The sequence below is a fragment of the Odocoileus virginianus genome, chromosome 10 (assembly GCF_023699985.2).
Source record: "Odocoileus virginianus isolate 20LAN1187 ecotype Illinois chromosome 10, Ovbor_1.2, whole genome shotgun sequence".
NCBI lineage: Eukaryota > Metazoa > Chordata > Mammalia > Artiodactyla > Cervidae > Odocoileus > Odocoileus virginianus.
Genome location: NC_069683.1, coordinates 32,210,488 through 32,237,092, shown reverse-complemented (window position 1 = coordinate 32,237,092; position 26,605 = coordinate 32,210,488). Strand labels below are relative to the sequence as shown.

At 41.8% G+C, this 26,605-nt stretch overlaps 2 protein-coding genes across 6 annotated transcripts in view; one reads left to right on the top strand and one right to left on the bottom strand.

Annotated features, from left to right (window-relative positions):
* The window catches only part of RIC3 (RIC3 acetylcholine receptor chaperone), a 58,636-nt gene extending 36,013 nt beyond the window's left edge, over positions 1-22,623 (top strand). For 2 of the 5 annotated variants that reach the window (XM_020870819.2, XM_020870821.2), the window contains 2 exons: positions 5,747-5,892; positions 16,740-22,623. In XM_020870819.2, coding sequence (XP_020726478.1) covers positions 5,747-5,892; positions 16,740-17,176 — 583 coding nt within the window. In that variant the 3' untranslated portion in view covers positions 17,177-22,623. Of the gene's footprint in view, positions 1-5,746; positions 5,893-11,328; positions 13,887-16,739 lie in introns of those variants that run through there. The other 3 variants (XM_020870820.2, XM_070473353.1, XM_020870822.2) reach the window with 3 other exon arrangements.
* Positions 21,829-26,605, bottom strand: part of TUB (TUB bipartite transcription factor) — a 64,375-nt gene continuing 59,598 nt past the window's right edge. The window contains 1 exon segment of the mRNA XM_070473352.1: positions 21,829-26,319. Within this exon segment, the coding sequence (XP_070329453.1) occupies positions 26,186-26,319 (134 nt within the window). The 3' untranslated portion in view covers positions 21,829-26,185.

Sequence of the window (26,605 nt, the reverse complement as noted above, 5' to 3'; positions counted from 1 at the left end):
GTCTCCCTTTCCCAGATCTCATTTTCCAGTCCACAGGAGGTGACTTTCTCTCTGAAACTCCTTAATCTAAAACCTTTTATCCTTATAGGTAGGCCCTATGGGTCTTACACCTTCAAAATTGCAAGGGCTAAGTAGCTACATGTTTTATATTCTTGTCCTTTTTATACTTAAATCCTTTAACCTTAGTTTCTGTAGCATTTGTTCTTTACAAGTCTGTGCTTCTAAGGTTATTAGAAGAGCCCAAAATAACCCAGTATTTTTTCTATCAGATCAAGATTTGTCACATTGCCAGGCTTCTGGGGGTCAAGGAGAGGATTTAAGACAAAGAAGACATGTTCATTTGCAGCCTTCCAAGTCCTTTTATATAATATCACTCCGTAACTGTAAGATTTTGCTTAAAATTCCCAATATATGCCATTTCTAATACTTTATTTTAGTGCTTATGAAAGAATATGGGATAATATTATAATACTACCCAGTGAAACTTTTCAGAAAGCTTTCACCTATGAGCAATATAAGTCTGCACACGTTTAAAAATAATTAGGCCTCCTAGAAGGTTGGTATTATGCCATGTTATGTCTGATTTAAGCAAACTTTCTAGTCCCAGGACACAAAGACTAAGGAAAGGATCTGGAACCAGAATTGAGGTGTCCTTATTTCGTCCTTGTGATCAGCAAAATTTCCTTCCTGGAGCAGCATGTGCAGCTGTAATTATTTACCTAGAAGCATGGAGTGCCCCAAGAGGAGACATGAGGGTGCAACCTCTGGCAGCAGACACCTTGGCAGGCATGTTGAATATGTATGTGGTACTACACATTTCTGGCAGGCATCGTTGGGATATAAACTCTTTGAGGACAGGCTTAGTCTCTTGTCTGTCCACTGCGTTCACATGGCAGATACTAAGTAAATACTTGCCATTGAAAGAGTATATAGTCATTTGAGGTAAGCATCTGTACTTATCATGGTAGAAGAGTAAATCCTACCTGCTCCCTGTTGACATCCTTCTCTTCCTTTCCTGATCTTTGTGTTCAGGGTTCTACAGGACATGTCACATAGATAGCTGCTCTTTTCCTCATCAGACAGTAAATGTCCTATGAATGAACATCCAAAACAAAGCTCATCATCTACCCACAGATGAGCCTGTTCTACCTTCATGTTCCTCATCTCAGTAAACAGCTCCACCAGCTACTTAGTTGCCCAAAAGAGAAATTAAATGTCATCTTTGATTCATCTTTTCTTCACTTCCCATATCTCATTAATTACCTGCCCTGTTATTTCTTCTTGGTTAATAAGTGTCTCCCTGCAAAACATTCTAAACTCTACCGGGGCAGGCATTATCCTTCTTACTCCTGGTGCCTAGCACAAGGACAGTAGTAGGCTTTAGAAAAGTATTAGTTGAAATGGAAGAATGAGTGAGCAAATGGAGAATGCCTTAACTTTTTTTCCTTAAAGAAATTGGTGTCTTTTTTTTTTTTTTGGTCATGTTGTGTGGTATGTAAGATCTTAGTTCCCTGACCAGGGATTGAACCTGGGTCCCCTGTATTGAGATTATGGAGTCTTTGGACTGTCAGGAAAGTCCTGAGAATGCCTTTACTTTTGACATAGGTCAAAACGATCTCATGTGGTTTCTTTCCTCTAATTTGCCTCGCTTCACTTTCTGCTTTCCAAACCAGTGGATTACCTCTTTCAACCCTTCATTATGTCCCTGTTGCTTTTGATTAAGAGTAGAATGTTTTACATGACTTTCATAGTCTGGGCTCTGCATACCTCAGTTGCTTTATCTTTCCCCATTACTCTCTCTCCATGTCTATGATCCAGCCACACTGAGTACTTGCTTTTCCTCTGAAGTACCTGTGCATTTTTGCTTCTAGGACTTTGCATATACTTTTTTCCTTTGCTTGGTTGTTGCCCCCAACCGCCTCCCCACAGACACTTATTTTATTTCTTACTTGTCGTAGAGGTCTCAACTTAGTCATCGTTTCCTCTGAGAGCCTTTCCCTGGACCCACAACTTGGTTAGATCTTCCTCCTACATGCTCCCAGGCCACCTATATGTACTGGATATTGTAAGCATCATGTTACTTCCTTATCTTCTATTAACTTTTCTGTCTTCCCTAATGCCTTATAACCTTCTTGAGAACAGGGAATTTTCATTATTCAGATTTGCATTCCTAATGCTGGCACATTTGACAGTGTCTGCACATCTTAAAAGAATGAATGAGGTGGATGTAAAGAAAGTACTTTGAAGCAGACATTTTCAGCAACAATTAGAATATTTTTGGCACCCATTTTGATTTGTACAACCCTCTATGGTTGTCATTTGCAAGTATTATTTTCTCTGTAAGGCCCTGCATCTCAGAGAGAAAAGACGTGCTCTAGGAGTGTGTTTTAGTTTTCTGTGGCTGCTGTAATGAATTAACCTGACCTTAATGCCTTAAAACAACATACATGGTTATCTTACAGTTCTGTGTGTTAGAAGTCCTACATTGGGCTAAAGTCAAGGTGTAGGCCAGACTTTTCCCTGCATTCTGGAGGTTCTGGGGCAGAATCTTTCCTTGCCTTTTTCAGATTTTAGAAGCTGCCCGTATTCCTTGGCTCATGAACTTTTTCCTCTACTTTCACAGCCAGCAACAGTGAGTTGAGACTTTAGCCTCTTTTGCCTCCCCCTTCTACTTTTAAGGACCTTCATAAATGCATTGTGTCCTCCAAGATTATCCAGAATACAGCCCAAACTGGTAGGAATATTATGGCATCAACCAAGATAAAGCACAGAAGAATGAAGATAAGGCTTTGCAATATGAGTCATGAGTTCAGCTTTGAGTATGGTTGAAGAAACATCAGCGCATCCGTGTATTATATATGTACAGCTGAGTCCCTTCACTGTCCACCTGAAACTATCACAACATTGTTAATCGGCTCTGCCCCAATATAAAATAATATGCTTGAAAAGAAAAAAACAGAACGCCCATGTATGATATATAGCAGCAATAGTAAATTGGGGTATTGTGGTCAGAACAAAGGACACAAGTTTGGAAGTGTCCATTTGGCTGGGAGTAAGAGGAGGAAAGGATGAGATTACCAAATCCTTGAAGCATGTTATGTCATGTGGCCATTGCCAGCAGTCTTCTGCTGGTCTGATTTCTTTTCTCATTTGAGTGGTGTTGTAAGAAACTGTTTCATTCTGTGTAACTCTTGGATTCAGAACTTGATGACTCCTCAGAGTTTTGAAGCATTCAAAGGTCTGAGTTATCTCCCAACTTGACCTTTTATTTTTCTAATGTCTTGGAATCAGCCATAGCCAACCTCACTTAGCTTACCTGTTCATGCAGTTACTAATGATCCTGGACCACTAGGACATGGTTTTAAAGGGTGAATTTAAGATTAACTTTAGTATAGTGACAAGGCCTCCCAAGTAGAAATGCCCAGGAGGTAACTGGAGTTATGAGACTGGCCTTTGTGTAAGAAGTCAAGATTAGAGGTAGAGTCTGAACATCATGTATGTAGAAGTGATGGTTTAGTCTGTGAATTGGCTCTGCTTCCTGAGTACATACCTATAGGAGTGGATAAACAGGAGCCCTAGGATTGAGCCTTCAGGAAAACCATATTGTAAGAGGAGGACATTTCAAGGAGAAGATGGACTGTAGTACAGAGAAGTGAAGAAGAATGAAATGTGATAAAAAGACTTTTGGACTTAAGAGTAAAGTGGTCGTTGGGGAATTCCCTAGTGATTCAGTGGTTAGGACTCCATGCTTCCATTGCAGTGAATACAGGTTTGATCCCTGGTTGGGGAAATAAGGTCCTGTATGCTGTGTGACAAAAGGGGAAAAAAATAAAGTGGTCATTGATTTTCACAAGGTTTGGTAAAATGATGGAGTGGCAGCCAGATTTCAGGGAGGTAGAAGAAAATGGACGGTGAGGAAGTGGGGACCAGTCAAGCTAACACATTTATTGGGCAGTTAAAATGTTCATGGCAGTGTGCCTATACTGTAGTGAACTTACCTTTGACATCCAGGATTATCAAACCAAATTGAGACAATGAGGAATCCATGAAAGTGCTTATTGCAATAAATTCAGAAGATGTAAAGTGGACCGTGATTAATTGCCTAATGCATGATAGAGACACTGAGTACACTTGAGGACACTTTAGTTTGGAATTCTCTAAGAAAGCTGCTCTCTTCTGTTTCTGCTTTTCTTAGCCTATCCATATCCCTTTTAATTAAGGGCTCTGATTTTCCGTGAATTAGAAAACAAAGTTAAGACTGTTGCATTCAGTAAAATTCAGGATGTACTAAGTACAGTCCAGAGAAGTAACATGCAACATATTGTGATAATCACATAGGCTCTTTGAGCTAAGGGTGACCCAACTACCCCAGAAGCCTCCCACAAAATGAGTTGTCATAACAGTAAGAGTTAGGGGTTATAGAACAGATGAGTAGTTAAGGTGAGTCAGGACTCCTCTGCTGATGGAAAGTATCAAGCAGTTGTTCACATGCATGTAGGATAGACAGGCTTTCCTCAGTTCATAGCTTTGAGACCATTTATTGTAGAAAAAGTGGAGCTCCTGGGGTTTTTATTTTCCTCCCACTGAGATTGTAAAAATCTTGCACCTACATTTTCCTCAGTTAACATCTTAATGTTGACAGGAGAAGCAGTTTTCTCTTCTTCCCTGTCAGTCATTAAGGGTAACATAATGTAGGTTAAATGCAGAAAGAAACATAGGCTTGGGACTGGGAAAGATTGGTGACACCTCCATGAGGCTGGTACAGAACATATCATTTCCTTCATCTTCATGAGTGTTACATTGACTTCAAGTGCTTTGGGGTTTTAAGAGAATAAGTAGCCTCTGTTAAATCCTGCCAGTAGATAAAACTGGCCCCAAAGCAGACAATTCTCAGTGTTCCGAGTGGGGCTTTGCCTGCCTGTCGATACGATGCAGCGCTTCCCTCTCAAATAGTCACGTATTATCCTTGAGCCTCATCTTACTCATGCAAGCATTTCCCCAGAGCCAACACAGCTGATGAGGGGATCACATCCAGGTTTTCTAAACTGTGGAACTTGAGCACTGTGCTTCAGGAATTGCACCGAATGCTTTTACAAGTTAGGAGACTAGTTTTAGGTAGAGTGCTGACATCAACTAACAATATGAATAAATATATAACTTCCTCTCCATGGGCCTCAGTTTCCCCAATTCCTTTGGTCTAGATGATTTGTCAGAATGATCCAGCTCTCACATTTTAGGATATGTCTTTATTTCTGCACAAGGAGGCTCAGCCTGGCAATTCTAGGGTTGGCCTAGTAGCATATTTTTCCCTCATTGAGGCGAGTTGTCCAGCACATTTTCTTTTGATGACATTTCTTCAGAGAAAAGTGGCTTGTAGTAAATGGAGTAATGTAAGTAATGGTGAAACCGCTTGAGGATAGGGAATCGGGGCAGTGAGGTGTACTGTGAAAGAACCTGAAGGCTGAGACATCTGGGGTCTTGTCCCAGAACTGACATTAAATCATTCTGGGACCTTGGACAATCACTTGCTCTGTTCTAGGCCTTAGTTTTCCTATTTATAAAATCAAAACATTGAACTAACATCGCTGGTCCCCATCTATGCAGTTCCAGAATCAATTCCTAGAGTAATTATCTGTTGCTATTGAACTTCCTATTCTAGAGTCCAGACAGATCATAGTAATGTTTATGTTCATTGCCTAGGAGTATTTACTACTAACTAGCTGGATTGTCTGCTGTTTGTAAGCAGAGCACAGACTGTGACTTCTGACCAAGAAAAACGATTGCTGCATCAGCTCCGAGAAATCACCAGGGTCATGAAAGAAGGGAAATTCATTGATAGATCCACTCCAGAGAAAGAAGCTGAGGAGGCCCCTTATATGGAGGACTGGGAAGGTAAACAGTGTTTTCTTCTTTCTTTGTTAACCATCAGCCCAGAAAAGAGATCTTAACAGAATTTTTAAAATCAGCTTTATTACTGAGGTATAAGATATACACAGTTCATCAATTTTAAGTGTATAGTTGGGTAAGTTTTGCAGATATGTATTATATGTACCGCGCGCTAACCGATTGCGCAACTGGAGCTCTGCAGATATGTAGAGTTGTGTAATTATACCACAGTCATGAAATAGTCATGATATTTCCATCATTGCAGAAAGTTACCATCCCCTTTGCTGCTAATCCCCTTCTGCCCTGGCAACAACTGAACTGCTTTCTGTCCCTCTAGCTTTACCTTTTCTGTATAAATGGGTCATATTGCAACATGTTCTTTTGTATTCTGGCTTCATTGATTTAAGTGTAATGCTTTTGCATGTGTTGAGTGTATTAGTAGTTCTTTCTTCTAATTGCAGAGTAGTGTTATGTTGTCTGGGTATAGTTTATTTCTCCATTTACCAGTTTAGAAACTTTGGGGCTGCCAACTTTGAGCTATTATGAATCAAGCTGCTATGAACTTTTGCATACACACTTTTGTTGGAACATATATTTGTATTTATTTTGGTATATCTCTAAGAATGAGATTTTTGAGTTTTATATGTGTATCTTCAACTTTGGAAAGCAGATTGATTATTCTAAAATAATTTTACCTTCCCATTTTGCAGTGTATGAGAATTGCAGTCATTCCACATCCTTGGTATCACTTGGCATCATCAGTCTTTTTAATTTTAGCTATTCTAGTGAGTGTGTAGTGGTATCTAGCTTGTGAGTGTAGTATGGATTTCCCTAGTAACTAGTGATGTTGAACATTCTTTCATGTACTTATTTGTCACCTGATATCTTTGGTGAAGTGTTTGTTCACACTGTGTGCCACTTTCTTGAGTTGGTTATATTCTTACTGAGTTGCAAGAGTTTCTTCTAGATATAAGTTGTCAGTTATGAATTGTGCAGATATTTTCTCTTAATTTGTGATTTGCCTTTTAATTTCCTTAGTGGTATCTTTCAAAGACCAGAATTTTTTTTTTTTCATTTAGATGAAGTGTAGTTTTTCATTTTCTCTTTTATGATTCACTCTCTTTGTGGGCTTTTAAGAAATCTTTGCCTTACTCAAAGTTACCAAAGTCTTCTGCCTTCTTGTAGAATTGTATGGTTTTAGCTCTTACTTTTAGGCCCATGATCTGTTTTTTAGTTTTTATATATGGTGTGCAGTATCAGGATGAGGTTAATATTTTTCCATATTGATATTGTTCCAGTTTATTTTGTTATATTTAATTATCTTGGTGTGTTGATTGGAAATCAACCAACCCTTCCCTTTTGGAAAATGGAAAAATCATTTAACCATGTATAGGTGGGTGTATTCTGGATTTTCTTTTCTGTTTCATTGATCTTTGTGTCTATACTTATACTAATATCACAATGTCTTTATATTGTCTTGAAATCTGGTAAGGCAAGTTCTTCAACTATGTTTTTTTCCAAAATTATTTTTGTAATTTTGGGCCCTTCATATAAATTTAAAATCAGTATGTTCAGTTTAGTTCAGTCGCTCAGTCATGTCTGACTCTTTGTGAGCCCATGGACCGCAGCATGCCAGGCCTCCCTGTCCATCACCAACTCCTGGAGTTTACTCAAACTCACGTCCATTGAGTTGGTGATACCATCTAACCATCTCATCCTCTGTCGTCCCCTTCTGCTTCTGCCTTCAATCTTTCCAAGCATCAGGGTCTTTTCAAATGAGTCAGCTCTTCACATCAGGTGGCCAAAGTATTGGAATTTCAGCTTCAACATCAGTCCTTCCAATGAACACCCAGGACTGATCTCCTTTAGGATGGACTGGTTGGATCTCCTTGCAGTCCAAGGGACTCTCAAGAGTCTTCTCCAACACCACACTTCAAAAGCACCAGTTTTTCTGCGCTCAACTTTCTTTATAAGTCCTACTCTTACATCCACACATGACTACTGGAAAATTCATAGCCTTGACTAGACGGACCTTTGTTGACAAAGTCATGTCTCTGCTTTTTAATGTGCTGTCTAGATTAGTCATAACGTTTCTTCCAAGGATTAAGTGTCTTTTAGTTTCATGGCTGCAGTCACCATCTGCAGTGATTTTGGAGCCCAAATAAATAAAATCTGCCACTGTTTCCACTGTTTCTCCATATATTTCCCATGAAGTGATGGGACCAGATGCCATGATCTTTGTTTTCTGAATGTTGAGCTTTAAGCCAACTTTTTCACTCTCCTCTTTCACTTTCATCAAGAGGCTCTATGTTACTTTCTACAAAAAAAAAAAAAAAAAAAAACCTGATGGGATTTTGATTGGCATTGTATGATTCTTTAGATCAATTTGGAAAAATTGACATCATAACAATATTGAATCTTCCAATCCCATTAACATTTTTATCTTTCCATTTATTTAGCTCTTTAGTTTCTCAGCAATGTTTTATGGTTTTCAGTATTTAGGTGTTATACATATTTTGTAAATTTATCCTTAAAGTTCATATTTTTTATATCATAAGTGATATTTAAAATTTTTTAAATTGCTTATTGCTATCTGTGTAGAAACACAATTTATTTTTGTTTTCTGATCTTGTATCCTGTGACTTTCTTAAACACACTTCTAGTAGCTTCCTTTTTTTTCTTCAGATTTTTTAAGATTAAATTTCTTTAAACTTGCTATGTAGACAGTCTCAAATTATTTATATAAGACAGTTTTACTTCTTTTTAATCTATAGGTCTTTTCCTTTTCTTGGCTTACTGCACTGGCTCGAACTTCCTTGCACAATATTGAATAGAAGTGGTGAAAGCAAACATCCTTGCTTTCCTGATATTAGGTAGAAAGTGCTCACACATTCTCCATTAATATGATGTGAGCTCTTGGTTTATCATGGATGTTCTTTTTCAGTTGAGGAAGCTTCCTTCTGGTTTTACTTTGCTGAGAGTTTTTCATCATGTATAGGTATTGAGATTTTATGAATGCTTTTTGTTAATCACATGAACTGATCATATTATTTTTCTGTTTTGGTGACTTAAGTTAGTGAATTATACTGATTTTTTTTTTTGTAAAGAAGAGTTTGTGTAGGATTACTTACTTATTCCTTAAATGTCTGGCAGATTTCTCCAGTGATACCATCTGGGCCTGGAGTTTTCTTTGTGGCAAGATTTATATGACTGAATTTAATTTCTTAACATGAATTGCACTGTATCAGTTTATTTCTTCTTGAGTGAACTTTGATAGATTGTATCTTTCAATTAGTTTACATATTTTATTCTCATTATCAAATTTATTAGTATAAAATTATTTATAATATTCCACTATTTATTTAATATGTGTAAGATCTATAAGGATGTGTCCTGTTCTTCTCCTGATATAGGTAATTGGGCCTTTTTGTAATTTTTTTTTCCTGATTAGACTGATCAGAGGTTTATCAACACTGTTGATCTTTTCAAGAACTATGCTGTGGTTCGGGTTTTTTCTTATTTCCTATTTCATTGATTTCTATGGCTTACTTAGGATTTGACATTCTTTGTCTAGTTTCTTAAGGTGGAAGCTTAGATTCTTGATCTATTTTTGGCCATTGTTTCATTCATGAGATAGTTCTCTTGAGCTTCTGTGCTCTCTTGATTCTCCAGTTACATGTTTGTTAGATTTTTTTATATTGTTCCACAGGTCACATATGGCCTCTTTTTTTTTCCCCTTCAGTCTTTTGTTTCCATCATGCTTGATTTTGGATCGTTTTCCTATGTCTTCAGCTTTATTAATCTTTTCTTCCTAGTATATAATCTGCCCTAAGTCTCATTCAGTGTGTTTTTAATCTCAGATATTGTATTTTCATCTCTAGAAGTTCTGTTTGGGTTTTTTTTATGTCTCTCATTTCTCTCTTATATTCATATTTTCTTCTACCTTCTTGAACATATGAGACATATTTATAACAGCTTTCTTAACAGACTTGATTGCTAATCTTATTTTCTGTGTCATTTCTAGATCTCTTCCTAGTTATTGATATTTTTTTCCTTGTTATGGGTCCTCATTTCCTGCCCTTTATGCATGCCTGGTAAATTTTGATTGGATGATGGGTATTGTGAGTTTTACATTGTGGAATGCTAGATTTTGTCTTAGTACTTTAATGTTGGACTTCTTTCTAATACACAGTTAAGTTACCAGAAATCAGTTGGATCCTTCAGTGCTTGTTTTTAAGGTTTGTTAGAGTGGGTCCAAAGCAACTTTAATTCTGTGGCTAATTTAGCCCTGTTAGTAAAGCAGCATCTTTCTCTGGACTCTGCGTGATGCTTCACAAGGTCTTTCCACTTTGGCTGGTAAGGATGTGAACTGTTCCTAGCCATGTGTGAGCTCCAGGAATTTACAGGCCTAATGCTTTTATCATTTCTTTTCCTGGCCCTGGTTAGTTTTATCCCATATCTGCACAGATCTGAACACAATTAACAACATTAGGAGTTCCCTCTATAGATCTCTGGAGCTCTCTTTGCGAAGCTCCTTTCCTTCCAGTATTTTTCCCTATATATTCTCACTGCTCTGGTCTCCCTGAACTTTGCCTTCCAAGCTCTGTGAGACCACTGGGCCCTGCTTCCCTTTTCTCAGGATCCATGACTACTTTTGTTATGTAATGTTTGAAAATTGGCTCTTCATATCTTTTGATTTTCTAGTTGTTTAACAGGGGAATCCTCATGCCTTCATTATTGCCAGAGCAGAAGTAAGAGCGTACATATTAACATCAGAATAACCCTAGGTATATTAAATAGCTAAGGATGGAGGAGAAGAACCTTAAAAACTAGAAAAAAAATAGTTGTGAATAGGGTATTCACTCTTAGCAGGAAAAAATTTCTTGAGCATAAAAGCAGTGCAAGATCTGTTCATTATAAAAACAGAAATTAGGACAAGAGGGGAATTTTGTCAGCTTGATAAAGAGAATCTGTGAAACCTACAGTTAATGTTATATTTAATGATGAACAATGAATGCTTTCTCCCTAAAATTGGGAACAGGCAAGGATGACTACTTTTATTCAGCATGGTGCTGAAAGTTCTTGGTAGTACAGGAAGAAAGGAAAGGAAATAAAAGGCCTGCTTGCAGATCACATGATGGTCTGATAGAAAACCCTGAGGAATCTATTTTAAAAGCTAAAACTAATAAGTTCAGCGAGGTAGATAAACATACAGAAATCAATTGTATTTTTGTACACTAGCAATGAACATGGTGGCATCAAAATGAAAACTTTGTAATCATTCAAAAAAAATGAATGACTTAGGTGTAAATTTCACAAAACATGTACAGGATTTGCATGCTGAAAAACCATACAACACTAATGAAAAAATCAAAGATCTATAAATAATTAAATGGGGAGACATACTGTGTTTTTCTCACTTGCATTCATTTCACATGCTAGCAAGGTGATGCTCAAAATCCTTCAAGTTAAGCTTCAACAGTATGTGAACCAAGAACTTCCAGAAGTACAAACTGGATTTAGAAAAGGGAGAGGAACCAGAGGTCAAATTGCCAACATCTGCTGGATCATAGAAAAAGCAAGAGAATTCCAGAAAAACACCTACTTCTGCTTCATTGACCACACTAAAGCCTTTGACTGTGTGGATCACAACAAACTGGAAAATTCTTAAAGAAATGGGAATACCAGACCATCTTACCTGTGGCTCTTGAGAAACCTGTATGTAGGTCAACAAGCAACAGTTAGAACTGGACATGGAACAGTGGATTGGTTCAGAATTGGGAAGGGAGTATGTCAAGGCTGTATATTGTCATCCTGCTTATTTAACTTACATGCAGAGTACATCATGAAAAATGCTGGGCTGGATGAAGCACAAGCTGGAATCAAGATTGCCAAGAGAAATATCAGTAACCTCAGATATGCAGATAACACCACCTTTATGGCAGAAAGTAAAGAGAAGCTAAAAAGCCTCTTGATGAAGGTGAAAGAGGAGAGTGAAAAAGCTGACTTGAAACTCAACACTCAAAAAACTAAGATCATGGCATCCGATCCCATCACTTTATGGCAAATAGAAGGGGAAACAGTGGAAACAGTGACACACTTTATCTTCTTGGGCTCTAGAATCTCTGCAGATGGTGACTGCAGGCATGAAATTAAAAGATGCTTGCTCCTTGGAAGAAAAGCTATGACAAACCTAGACAGCATATTAAAAAAGCAGACACATTTCTTTGCTGACAAAAGTCCATATAGTCAAAGCTATGGTTTTTGCAGCAGTCACGTACAGATGTGAAAGTTGGACCATAAAGAGGGCTGAGCGCCGAAGAATTGATGCCTCTGATCTGTGGTGTTGGAGGTTTTTGTGAGTCCCTGTGGACTGCAGGGCTTCCCTGGTGGCTCAGATGATAAAGCATCTGCCCGCAATGCGGGAGACCTGGGTTCGATCCCTGGGCTGGGAAGATCCCCCAGAGAAGGAAACGGCAACCCGCTCCAGTATTCTTGCCTGGAAAATCCCATGGACAGAGGAGCTGGTAGGTTACAGTCCATGGGATCGCCAAGAATTGGACATGACTGAGCAACTTCAGTTTCACTTTGGACTGCAGGGAGATCAAATCAGTCAATCCTAAAAGAAATCAATCCTGAATATTCATTGGAAGGACTGATGCTGAAGTTGACGCTCTGATACTTTGGCCACATGATGCGAAGAGCCAACTCATTGGAAAGACTGATGGCTGGGAAAGATTGTAGCAATAAAAAGGAATGGACTACTGATAAATGCAACAGTTTGGATGAATTTCCAGATTATGTTGAATAAAAAAAAAACTAATTGTAAAAGGTTATTATGTAATGTGATTCTATTTATATAACAGTCTTGAAATGGCAAAATTATAGAAATGGAGAACAGACTAGTAGTTGCCAGAGGTTAAGGAGGGAATTAGGGGCAGGAGGGAGTAGGTGTGGCCATTAAAGGGCAATATAAGGGATCCTTGTGGTGATAGAAATGTTCATGTATGCTGACTATATCAGTATTAACATCCTGGTTGTGATATTATAGTGTATAGTTTTGTAAGGTGTCATTAGAAAAAACTAGATAAAGAGTACATGGGATTTCTGTATTTCTTATAACTACACATCAATCTACAATTAACACAAAATAAAAAACTCATTTAAAAAAGCAATGCAAGAAATTACAAGGGACAGGATAGCATAACATAAAACTTACATGGTGTACATAAAACTTTTACTTTCTGTAGATCATACAAGGTCGAAAAGTTTTCAGAGCCTACACTAAAATTGGAAAAATACTTGTAGCAAATGTAATCAGCAAAGAAGCTGATATCTTTAATATATAAAAAGTTCTACAACTAATTTAGGAAACACTGATATCCACCTAGCTATGCAGTGCACAAAAGAAAAAAGTTCAACTGGCTACAAAACAGAAGAAAAATTATTTCATTCTCAGTAGTAATCAATGAAATGAAAAATGGAATTACTTCTTTCCTTCCAAATTGCAAATCTTCATTATATAACCTGTTCCCAAATAAGGTAAAATTATTCTTATTTATTTTCTACCTACTACTTAGGTTTTGTTGAAATTATGTAGAATTTTAGCTCCAAATGATTTATGCAGCTTTTAAAGATATTAGCATTTTCTTAGTATTTAACAATGTCATTAAATTTCTAACCACATTATCAATAATTATTTATTTTACATTGATAATTCTTATAGATTTCATTTTTTACCACTTTCTTATATACAGTATCTTTCTTTCTTTAATTTAAACTTTTGATTAATTTTTGTATCTGTCAGAATACTTCCTTAAGGCCTTCCCCCAGCTCCCCCAAAATAGAAGAGTGTGCTTTCTAAGTATTGGACTTAACCATTTTTCACTTTGATACAAATAATTTTTTGGATGGGTATAAAATTATATGATGATGCCGTTTTCCCTTATAAGTCTGAAAACATTGCTTCATTCTCTACTTTCATTTGATGTTGAAAATGATAACTTTTATCCCAGTCTTATTCTTTTTCTCAATGGGCAACCTGTTTTTGGTTAGCTAATTTCTGTTTTCTGTCTGGAAATTCGTATTCTTTTTATACTTAAAAGTTTGAATTTGTACAAGTTCATCAGCATATATCTGACTATGTATTAATGTATGGATTTTTCAAAGTATTTTTACCTAGCATTTATCCATCTGAACACTTGGGACTTTATTCAACTCAAAAATATTTTCTTATAATTTCTTTGATTATTGCTCCCATTTAACCTACTCTGCCCTCTCACTGTAGAATTGTAATAATTCTAAGATTGGATCTTGGATAGGTCTTCTGTGCAGCTTGTCTTTTTTCTCATAATTTCCATTTCTTTGTCATGTTTATCTTTGTCCTAGGAGAATTCTTCACCTTGAACTTCTAATAATATATTAATTTGGTTCTCAGTCATGTCTATTTCAACCTACTCTTTTCTTCCTTATTCAGGTTAAATTTTTTTTTTTTGCAATTAGGATTTTCAGTTTCTGACAGCTCTTTCTTATATTCTGTTTGCTCCTTTTTTTATATTGAAGCCTGATTGGTTTTATACATACAATAACCAGTTGAATATTACTGGAAATGTCAGTTAAAAGCTGATTGACCTTCCCTGGTGGCTCAGAGGTTAAAGTGTCTGCCTGCAATGCGGGAGACCTGGGTTCTATCCCTGGGTTGGGAAGATCCCCTGGAGAAGGAAATGGCAACCCACTCCAGTATTCTTACCTGGAGAATCCCATGGACAGAGGAGCCTGGTAGGCTACAATCTAGGGGTCGCAGAGAGTCAGACACGACTGACCGACTTCACTTTCACTTTAGTTTGCTTAGTTTGGTTCCCATTTTGGAGTGCTGACTTCCTCGTAGGACCAGTGAGTTTTTGTTTCTTGCTTATGTTTTTAATGAAGTTCTTAGGTAATCAGTACGTTGGCTGATATGGGCTACTCAAGTAGTTATGTGAGTCACTGTTTGATTTTCTTCAGCAGACTTCCCCATCTTAAACCAAGGCAGATAGTCATGAAATTCCAACATTAAGCTTTGTTCTTGGTGTAAGGAGAGGCAGAAACATGCCAGAAAACAGATTTCACTCTTAAGCATTCAGTGGCTAGGAGCTAACTAGAGCTAACTTCCCCAGCCTCTGCCTTTGACCAAAGAGACTGTGAGGACCTTGGGTAGCTAAGCTCCAGTTTACTCAGCATACTGTCTGCAGTAAGTTAAGCCTGGGAACTAAGGCTGCATTGGCGAGATTCTTGACACACTACTACAGTGCTGGTGAGGATGTGAGAAAGGAGGACAGTTTTTTTATATCACTGGTAGGACTAAAAATTTATACCATTCTTCTGGAAAGTAATTTGGCAGAGTATAAAAAAGGCTTTTAAAATGTCCCTCCCGTTTGGTCTAGTTTTCACATTTCTAAAAGTCTATCTTAAAAAATAGGGAAATGGACATGGATTTATATTCAGAGATCTTAACTAATATGAAACTTACAATGGAAAATTGGAAAGAATCTGAATGTCTTACAGAAGGGGCATGGTAAATCATGTCAGTTATGTAGCTGTATGATGGGATATTTTGCAGCCAACTTTTAAATGCCTAATAATATGAAGAAGTACTCATGATATAATGTTGAGGGAAAAGAATCTGGGTACAATATTTTATGTACAGTATGATCCCTCTTTGTTAAAAAACAGAAAAATAGCACTTGCAGTGATAAAAAGGCCAGAGGTAGTACAACACGTTGTTATTAGTGATGGGATTCTAGGTGATTTGTTTTCTCTTTTAAAATTTGTCTGGGTTTTTCAGATTTTCTACAATAAGCCTGTGTGACTTTGACTGTTCCCCCCCCACCCCTGATCATAAATGTTGTAAAAATGTGTCTCCACACTGTGCATGGCACCAAAAAAGACCCTAACTTTTCAGAATTTGTAGGCAAAAAAAAATGGTTTGTTAGGGTTCAACTTGCCAATTCTCATAATGTGCAAATGGGTTTTGAATTCTCTGGCTTTCACGTTGTATGGTGGGCACGGCTGCTGTTGCCAGCACCGGCATATGAGCTCCAGCACGGCCCATCTGCTGCTCAGGCGCGGCTTGGCTGACATAGATTTATTTCATTTCATTCTTTAATTTGGCAACATTTTCTCTTTCCTCATTATCGTTGCTGGGATTCATTTTGTTTACCAGTTTGTTGTTTTCTTTTGTTCCCTGTCGTGAAGGCGAAGAAGCCAACAATGGGAATTCTCTCTTCTCAAAATGCAGTCCTTGTCCTTGGGGACCTTGGGCATGTCTTGCTCAACTGTGCTCTATTTCTGACACTTGCAAGCCATTTCAATTGCTCTGATTAGTAGAAGGCTTTGTGGTGTATTTTTCAAAGAGCGCAACATTCCTTTCCTTCTCCCCCACTCCCACCCCGCCCCTGGGAAGCTTTGGAAATGGTTCCAAATAGAAATTATAAACATTAGCCTTGAGCTATGCTCTCTCCATCTGGTGTTTGGCACTTTTTTTTTTTTTCAAACTGAGGATCATGTTGTTTGTTTAATCTTCATCACTACTGCAGAAGCTTGAGGTGTGAGACTTACACTCTGCCCCAAGCACCCTGCACTTGAGAAGGGATTTTCAGCTGAATTAGTTTGTATTTCATAGAGCTGGTGGACAGTCAGCCGGATCACCAAGAATTTGCTCAAGTGAAACTTGAGAACTGTTAGTCCTCTTAGAGATTTCTTGAATGGATTTGTTGGGATAGGATGGCTGCTGCCTGAGAAGCCTCTTTGAGCCTGACACTGTTTATTTGGAAGAGACATTCTTTGTAAGACCTTTGTGCTACTTTTTTCTCTAGGTTATCCCGAAGAGACTTATCCAATTTATGACCTTTCAGATTGCATCAAACATAGGCAAGAAACCATCCTGGTGGATTACCCTGACTCAAAAGAGCCCTCTGCTGAAGAAATGGCTGAAAGAATGGGAGTGCTAGAAGAGGAAGTATCAGACCGTGTGGGTTGGGCAATGCCTACTGAGCCTAGAGCTCAGGAAGATAATTCTGTTACCTCATGTGACCTAGAGCCAGAACCATGTTCCTGCTGGTCTCCTGAAGAAGAGGATCCCGCCGTCTTGGCAGAGAATGCTGGATTTGGTGCAAACAGTTACAGTGAGCAGGAGGAAACCACCAGTGAAGTGTGGCCCTATGACTTGAGAGATGCAGTGTCAGGCATCAGTGCAGATAAAGCAGATCCAGTTGGCATGCTGAGGAAGCGGCATCCCCAGGGTTTAGAGTGAGAAAACAGTCAGTCTAGGACCATTACTGTAGTCCCAAGGTGACCTTTCTCTCTCTGATTTCATCCTTGGCCCTGTGCCCTGTACTTCATTCTCCGTGTTTAAGTATCATAGCCAATCAGGCCACTACCATGGATATCATGTATCCTTCCTGGTGCTTGCACACCTGTCACCTTATAAAACATCATAGAAATTAGTATGAACACAAGACAGCCTCCCTTTTTCTCTTCCTCCTTTGCTCCATCAGAGATTTGATCCACTGAGTAATTTTTGATCTATCATAATTACAGATGGGACCACTCAGGGCAGAGGTCTGACTCTCTGTGTTAGAAGTAGCAGATGGTTTACCTGTGACGAACATCAAATTACACATGATGAGGACTTAAGGTTGCAAGAGTGAAGATTTGAGTCCAAGGTGCCTTATTCGTTGGGCCTTGAGCAGGTTAGTGATCTGCTGGGTTTAAGAAGGAGAACATTTTGTTTGTGGGGATGGTAGGGCCAGAGCAGGGACGCTTGCCTGAGCTGAAGCCACTTACAGCGAGGGCCTCTTGAGGAGCCTGTTACAGTGAGGGCCTTTTGCAGAGCCCCAAGGCTGCCTCAAACCTCCACTTTTCTCCAGCATAGAAGACTCCCATTGACCTGAGAATGAGCCTAGAGGCTTGCTGGTAATAGTAGTAGTAGTGTTAGTCACTCAGTTGTGTCTGACTCTCTGTGACCCCATGGACTATAGCCTGCCAGGCTCCTCTGTCCATAGAATTCTCCAGGCAAGAATACTGGAGTGGGTGGCCATATCCTTCTACAGGGACAGGCTTGCCAGGAAACAGTTTTTCTCTAATAATGCCTGGATCTCTAGCTTCCTTTATCCTTGTTCTGCTTAACAGAACTGCCCAGTGTAGAAGCACCTTCACACCTCTGGTCTTCCATGGCCAGAGGAAGCTTGAGATAGAGACTTTAGTCCTTGCCCTGTGGAGCCAAGGTTTGAAGCTTCAGGAAAGGCTGCTGAAGGGTGGAGGTCCTGCCATGAGATGCCCACAAGGCCAAGGAGCGGCTGACGGAGAGTAAACCCATGTACTGACAGGCACTCCTTGCTTAAATGCTGTTTCTGAATGTTGTGTCCTCTGGGGAATTTGTTCTTACAACAAATTAAAACAGAAATGAGGAGGATTGAACTTGCAGACCATGTGCTGTCCTTGGTCTAAGGACCTTGGACCCAAGCTATTGGGTCCCTATGTTGCAGGGACCCAATATAGCAATGCCTGGGAACAGACCACATGTTCTGTATTTGGATAATCTGAGTCTATTGAGAAAGTTGGGCAAAGTGGGAGGTAGGTTAGGACAGGGAGGACTGTGACCAAACCCAGAGCCTAATTTCTGAGCTGCCATCGGTCATGTGTCTCCTTGAGGTAAGATGTGTTCTGTATAGTAAGGATGAGTGAATTCAGTTTACAGGTAAGACCTAAGAGTTTCAAGAGGACACATTCCTGAGGACCACGAAATGTAGAAGACTTGAAAACTAAGAAATCATGTAAAGGTGGACTTGGCTTTTAGAGTTCCACTATGCCTGGAATGAGTCAGAGGCCAAGAAAATAATTTAGTCACTGTTAAATCACATATAAGCATACACACTACTGTCACAGCATCATATTAAGATGATGTGTCATCTGCAGCCGTGCATTTCTTGTTAATGACTACAGAGAAAAGTCAATGAAGACTGAGTCCATAGAAAGCATGTTGTGTCTATCTCTGTGTGGAACATTAGATTCACTTGTAAAGAAAGGTGTTTAAAATGTACTGAGAACAATCTAGATGTAATATAATGCTGAAGGTAAAAAATAATGTAGGTGCTCTTTCCTATTTCGATAAACTATTTGCCATGTTCTTTCTCTTCATCACAGTGAGGGGCTGATTTATGAGGAGAGTTCTGGGACTCTGGTTCAAGTTTCTTTTTTCCCTTAGGATATGATTCCCTTATTAGAGGTGGATATTTGTTTCCTTCTGCTTATTCTCTCATTTATTCATCTTGCAGACCACTGCTCAATTCCTGCCTTTGAGGAAAAAAACACTCAGTTGAATATGAGAGCCTGATCCAGTTTATTTTTTAAAATGAACTGTAAACTGTAAAAAGGCTCAAGATGGTGAGTTCTGCAGGCAGAGAAGTGTTGGTCACAGTTCCATCCTTGTCTATTCTAGTTGTAGAATCTGGCCAGCTCCTTAACCGTGAGAACTTTCTCATTGCTAAAGCTGGGGAGTCAGAGCCCAGGTCTTACAGGGTATGAGGATTAAATCCACAGCTACGGAGATTAAGTGAAATCATCACTGCTTATAAAACAGCACTGGTCCTATCTCACATAGGATCACCACTCGGCAAGCGGTAGCTACTTTATTGTGCAAGATTTTATGCTATAATTGAGATATGGACCCAAATCCACGTGAGCGCAAAGGAAGAAAAGGTCACTTTTGCTAAAGTACTTCCAAGAAACTCCACAGAGGAGATGGGTCTTGAGGGATGCTATGAACTTCTCCAGATATGCAAGGAAGAGAAAGGATAGTTGGCAGAAAGAGAGGTGGTAGAGCAATGAGGTGTGAAAGTAAATGGATGTTCAGGTATTTTGATATTTGAGGCTGGTATGTAAGGTGTCACATAACCAACTCTTTATTTGGAATGTTTATCTCTGGGCGAAATTGGCTTGTAGAAACAGTTCCTGCCCCAAGTACTGAGACCTCATGATGATTCTTGCTGCCCTGATTCTTGGTGGGCTTATATAACAGGAAAATATTTATGTATTTATATTTTTAAAAATTTACTTTTCAGTCATTTCAGATTAGGCAGTCCTTTTTGGATTTTTCAGAATTATGTTATTCTTCAGGGATGAGATTATATTTATATAGAGAGTCCAGGATGACCAAAGTCATGGGCCTGGTTTTTGTCATCTCTTTTCTCCTGGTCTTCGTTTCTCCAGAACTGATCTGGGCTGAGAACTTGATCAGTCCCCTGGCACTAGGTCTGCAGTGACTTTTGGGCACCATGGCAGAACACAGAGTCATACCTCTGGGGTCAGATAGTTGGCCTAGGAAATAACTGCATCATGTGGGGCCATGCTTAGTAACTCAGGTGGGTGATCTGGCCTGGAGATGCCCTTCCCTGGTCAGACCAGGAGCACAAGCAGAGCACCTCCCTAGCTCCAGGACCAGTGCCGTGGGAGCTCGGGAGCCAGGGACAGAGCTGCAGTGAGGAGTGGAGGCCCGTACGGCCTCTGGAAGAGATGCCTGTGAGCACCCCATGCAGCTTCCATGGCCTGGGTCATCCAACGACTTACAGTCCAAACTGGGACACTTTAGGAAAAGGGAGCTTTAATAATAATTACACCAGGATGATAGCTATCAACCAGGACTCTCCTTGGACCCTGTCCAGAGCTGTTGAAGAGATCATCTTTAACCTGATCACTAAACTACAAAATCCTCTTTCCTTTTTGTCATAGTAGTGTCCTGCATATGCTATTTCCCAGAGGCAAAGCCATGGAGAGCAGCCACAGTCCAGCTAGGTTCTTGATCTGGGGTAATAAACCAACACTACTCATCACCACATTAAATTCCCTCAACCCAGGCTACATTCCAGAGGAAAACTGAACACGTCAGCTACCCAGAAATGAGAAAAACAAAGTATCACAGACTTTGCCTTGATGATTTTCATACAAATCTTTCTAAAATGTACCTAACGTTAGGTTTTTCCTTTCCCATTTTCTTATACAAATTAAATAGGCTAAATTTCTCCTTTTCCTTAGATTACTCCTTAACTTCTCTAAGTACCAGTTTCCTCAGTTTTGCATTGGGAAGCTCTCCCCTTGCAGAGCTGTTGGGATGAAATGAGATGCTATGTATAGCATCTGTCCAGGGTGTAGCCTGTGCTGGGTGCCCAGGCCAGTGCCATCAACAGCATAGCACTCACCAAGTTCCTGCGCTGCCGGGCTGTTGGACTTGACACTCCAAGGCTATCCTGACTGCCAGGAATGGCCCAGAGCCCAGGTGCTGCAGTCACTGGGTGACTTCAGTTTTGACCGCCCCACCTAGGACCAGACCTGTAGCTGTCAGGCATAACTGCAGCCTCCTTTCCTCTTGACTTCAGATCTGCCACAGGCTGAAAAGAAAATTCCCAAGCGTGTAGTGTGTCCAGGTTCTGTTTAAACAGGTCGAGCTGCCCTGCATATGGCTAGAGGAACCCAGCGTCTGGGTCTTCATGTTATTTCTACCACTTTGGCCTTCCCCACCTTTTTCCAGCTCCACAGCCTTGTGTTTGTTCCTCGGGGCCATGCCTACAGGGTTTACTAGGAAGCAGCAGCCCGCTCTTCCGGCTGGCACAGCTGAGCCTGCAAAGGATGAGCTAGCTTAGTACCTCCTGTCTTTACCCTTCTTCCAAGCCCTTCCCGGCCTCTGCATGTGGGGTTCTGACCATCTTTAAACTTGAGGAGCATAGCCAGAGGAAAGACAGTTTCCTCCCACAGGTGATTGTTTCCAAACCAGCTATGATCCCCTTGTTACCACCACCCTCCTGCCCTTCCCTGAGGCTCTTGGGGCAGAAGGAATGAATGTTGTAGAAAAAAACTTCTAGGTAAGAAATGTTTTTTCTTTCATAGGGGGGAAAAAAGTGCACAGCAGTGTTGAAACAGTTCAAGTTTAATTTGTTGATATATGGTCTGTACTTAGACAAACATTAAGTTCTACAACATACATAATGTCAACATGGGAAAATACCAACTTTGTCATTGCACATACCAATAAATAAATACATTTGCTCCAGAATACCAAAGAGTTTATTCAAAAAATCACTTAATAAAAGCACAGTTTTGCAAGTTTCTCTAAAACTCGATAATTTTGAACAAAAATAAAATGTCTGACCACTCCAAAATAGGAAAAGACAATCTTGTGCAAACAGACATACACATTCTAGGCATTATGCAAACTGGCTAAATGTATGCTCTCAGCAAGAGAAGTGTCACCATTCTAAGTCCCCTTTGTCACCAAATGCAGGACTAAAGAGGCCAGAGTTGGGCTTCCCTTTCTAAGTCATTCTGTTACTTACTCTCTAGGAAACTCTGGATCTCAGCCTAATTTCCAGCTCTGCCTGGATCTTGAGAGGGAAGCAGGGAGGGACAAGAGAACAGAAGAGGAAAGAGGTGTGACATCTTTCTCAGGAAAGAAAAAAGGCACAGTGATGAGCCAGAAAGTGATGAGCAAGGACCAACTTGCATTCACCCTGAATCCTACCGCAAGCTGTGACAGTCTAACCTTATTCTGAGAGAAAACAGATCTAGAAAAATCACATGGTTTGCTTGAAATCACTTGATTACTAAGTGCAGTAGTGCTTTCTGTAAGACCAACTTGCTTCTCAACCTGGTTGGAAAATTCAAAAACCAAACCTGTCCCAAAACTTCTGTTGGACTTTTCCCCCCATATCCTGAGATGAAAAAAATTGCAAGACTAGAGGCATGGAAGGACAGATGACCAATAAACTCAAAAACAAGAGCCCATAGTTTGGCCTGTTCTGGGGGCCACTCCAGTTATACAGGCCAGGGCCCAGGGCAGTGTAGGGTCCCGGCGCTGGGCCCTGAGTGCCAGGGAGTCAGGCCCCCCTCAGTGCTGGGCACCAGAGCAAGCAGCCGCCTTCAGCTCTCAGGAAACGTGTGCTCTGAGCGCCCCCTGGCATCTTGAGGTCACAGGGCTATCTCAGCTGGGGTAAGGAACTGTAGAGAAGGGAAGGCCAGTGTTCCCACAGGAAGGGAAAGCCAGGGACCCCACCCTGGAGACGGAATTTGTGCTTGCGTTAACAGAGCCGTGGACCCACCCCCCTCACTTGCTGTAAGGAAAGCACAGGCATCTTAGTTTGAAATCATCACTGTGGCTTGTTAAGTTCAGAACTACCTCTGAATATATGGTAAATTCATTTTGAGGTAAATGCCCCACTATTTCTAGAGCAAAAAAAAAGACATCTGCTTTTACAGTTTTGTTCCTTCTTGTCACTGCAGGAGGCAGGCCCCAAAGGTTCTCTTCTAGCCTGTGACAATAACACTCCCTGGCTTTCAACACCTGTCCTCAGCATGGGTCTGGACCTCACATGCTCCTTCTGGATTAGTGTCATGATTTTTAAGGCACATTCAACTAGAATAAGTTCAAATTCATCCAAAGCACGCATGCAACACACCAATTTCTCCAGGTAATACAGAGTGGAAACTGAAGAACTACACTTTTTTGGATAGTGTCTTCCCAAGCAGAACCTCCGGAGAAGGAGTTGGTACTTTCCCAGGTACGCTTTCTGATCAAGGGCATGAAATGAAAGAACAAAATCCACAGGTGATCATAGCTACATCCTCATTCCTTTCCTATTCATCCACAGAAATATGATCATAATAGGAAACCTTAATTGATTGTTCACCAATTGCCCTTGGCCCCAAATACACACAAAGAGACAGACACAGAGCACCTTAGAGCCATAAGGAAGGAAAAGCCAGGACTGGAGAAGAGTTAGGGATGTGAACCTTGCTGCTCTGCAGAACTGTGTGGGGCAAGAGATGGGGTGTGGCCCCAGGAGGAGCTGCCTAAGGCCCCGGCTACCCAACTCCCTTGGGGCGTGCTTGTTCCATCACCAAGTTCCCTGCCCAACCAAGGACCATCTGGGTAGCGGGTACAAAGGGCAAGGACTCTTACTGTGGGGGAGAGACTGAGCCCAAGTGATCTCCAGGGGTCCCAGCAGCTTTAGGAGTCTGGGCCCATGGCTAAGGAAAACCAGCATCACCCAGAATGGGGTCTTAAAAAAGACCTTGCGAGGCTGGGTCTCCAGCAAGTGATGAGTGCTCTCACCTGTCACTCCGTACCTAACAGAGGGTTTTGTCGTTGAGCTACCCTCTGCCACTGCCAGGCTGGAACTCTCAGGCCACACTCCTGACCCTAATGAAACACCCATCAACCCATCCTCTGCGTACTAGAGTGAGCAGGAGACACATTTTCCATTGTATGTCTGATGAATTCTCCACTCTGCCACCAGGATCCTCCCTCTCTCAAAGATCCAGAATCAACCTTTCTACCTTAAAATCACTGACCCAGAGAAACGACTAGACGTTCGAGGTCATCTAGCTTCTGTCATTCCAAATGTCAGTAGGTCTCTCTTCTCAAAGTCAAGACAGGAAGAGCCAAATTGGGACTATGGAAAGGAGGACAGCACAACAGTATTTCCTGGGAAGTGGACCTGCTCCAGGACAGAAAATTACAGCGCCCTCGAGAAGGTCCCAAGTCAGGGTGGTCTAGCTACCAGATGATGTTAACAACCAGAGACGGAAGCCCCAGGTGTGGCCAGGTCCCTGCTAGGACAGGCGGCCTCACTTGAAGCACTCAACAGGTGAAAACCTAGATTCCCAGGAAATGAGAACAGCCTAGTTCCACTGAAGTCAAAACAGCTGCACCACTTCACTCAGGGCCTTGCTAACATGTCTGAAGTGTGACTTTTAAAAAACCCAACTTCTGTGTAGTCTTTCCAAGGACATCCATCTCCTCTGAAGTGAGGAACGACTCTCATTTGCTTCCCGCTGATTTCTGATCTCCATCTGGGCCGGCAGCCTCTGTCAGGGCGAATGACACATACGCAAGCCTTCCCAAGTCTGCAGCATGGATGGTGCCATCCGATGGGGAGGGCGGCAGAGGGAGAGGTCAGGCCACTCACAACCACCTGTCACACCTGGATAGAAAACTGGGCAGCAGCCTTGCTAAAGACTGCCCTCAGGGTGGGGGAAGCCAGACAGGCCAGTCCTGGTCAGATGGACATGCAAAATCCAGACAGCTTTCAGCAGGGAACTGTCCGGTTTCCCACTGAAAAGGTCTCAATTTCACCACCTCTTGACATTTCTGAGTCTGGAATCAGGTGCATGGGAATGCACACTGCGCCCCAGGAAGGCGCGAGAGAGTTTTGGGGGGATGGTGGGAACAAGGAAATGAAGGGAGCTGAAATCCAAATTCTGCCCTTAACCAGCCAGGTGAGCCCAGGCAAGTCCATCTTCTAGGTGATCTCTAAGGGTCGGTCCTGCCACCTCTGATCCCTTGTGGTTCTAACATACCTCCCGCTCTCCTCACCCTTTCCCATTCCCAGCTCACAACTACACACACGCCCTCAGTGGCCACAGCCTAGGCTGACTGCAGGGAGCTGTCGCAGAGGCAGCAGCCCCAAGCACACCCACCTGTGTGCAGTCTGGGGCTCCTCCTGGGGTACCCTGGGTCAACCCTGGCCCACCTGCCACCTGGATGCTCAGCCTGGATGGATCCTACAGGCCCTACCTGCTAAGATGGTTGGCCTTGGGGGCCGGCCTCCTGCCGCCTCTGTGCACACAAAGAAATCCTAGAGAAATCAAACAGCCCCAACCCCAGGCCGCCAGCCAATTCCTACAGCCACAGCCGGGCCCTGCCCCTCACCTTTCCACCCCAATTCCTCCCAGGCCTGGCAGAGGCCAGCTGATGCTCGAGGACTTTCTGCAGTTGTAAAGGCCAGGCTCAGCTACCCAAGCCTGTGCTATGTAAAGCTGACGTGCCCCAACACTCACACACGCTCACACACACACACACACACACACTCACCGAGCCCCGCACTGCTGGGGCCCCCTGGTCATCTGACTCCGGGCTGAGTGGACGCTGGGCCGCGGCAGCCCTGCCTTGTGCTTCCTCTCCCTCCCCACCTCTTCCCACCTCCCCGGCTGAAGAGGCTGCTCCGCTTGGCAAACATGACTGCAGCAGGATACTAACCCGAGAGTGGGGGCACAGAAAGGATTTGCGTTGGTCCCCTCATGCCCCCCACTCCTCTGCCTCAGCAGCAAAGGCAGAGGAGCCACTCCCCGGATGGCTGAACCCGGGGGCCCACGGAGAGCCGAAGGTTCACCTGGCAGGGGGCCTATGTACAGGGGGTCGGTGGGGCTGCTCCACAGGCAAGCAGGCGGCTCCACTCCAGGCTGGGCAACCCCAGAGGGCACGAGGCAGCCGCTACTCGCAGGCCAGCTTGCTGTCGAAGCTGGACAGGGCAATGGCAAAGGCCTGCAGCGCGCACAACGGGTAGTTGTAATCCATGGTGAACACGTCCTCTGCTACGCGGCCAAACTGCATCACGATGTAGTCCGCTGGAGCCAGGCAGAAGTGTGGACAGAGAGAAGGGCAGAAGAGGGATGTGGAAGGACAGACAGACACCCGTATCATGAGAGGGAAGAGAGAAGGCCAGAAGCAGAGATGCCAGGAGAACCCCAGAGGAGGTAAAGCGCAGACAAATGGGAGAAGTGGTAGGAGAGATGGAACAGGTGACAAGACACAGACACACCAGGAGATGGGGAAGAAGAGAGGAAGTCCATTCAAAGGGGGGTCCCGCGCCTGAGACTCTGCCGTGAGCACAGAATCTAGGGTCAGGGCTCC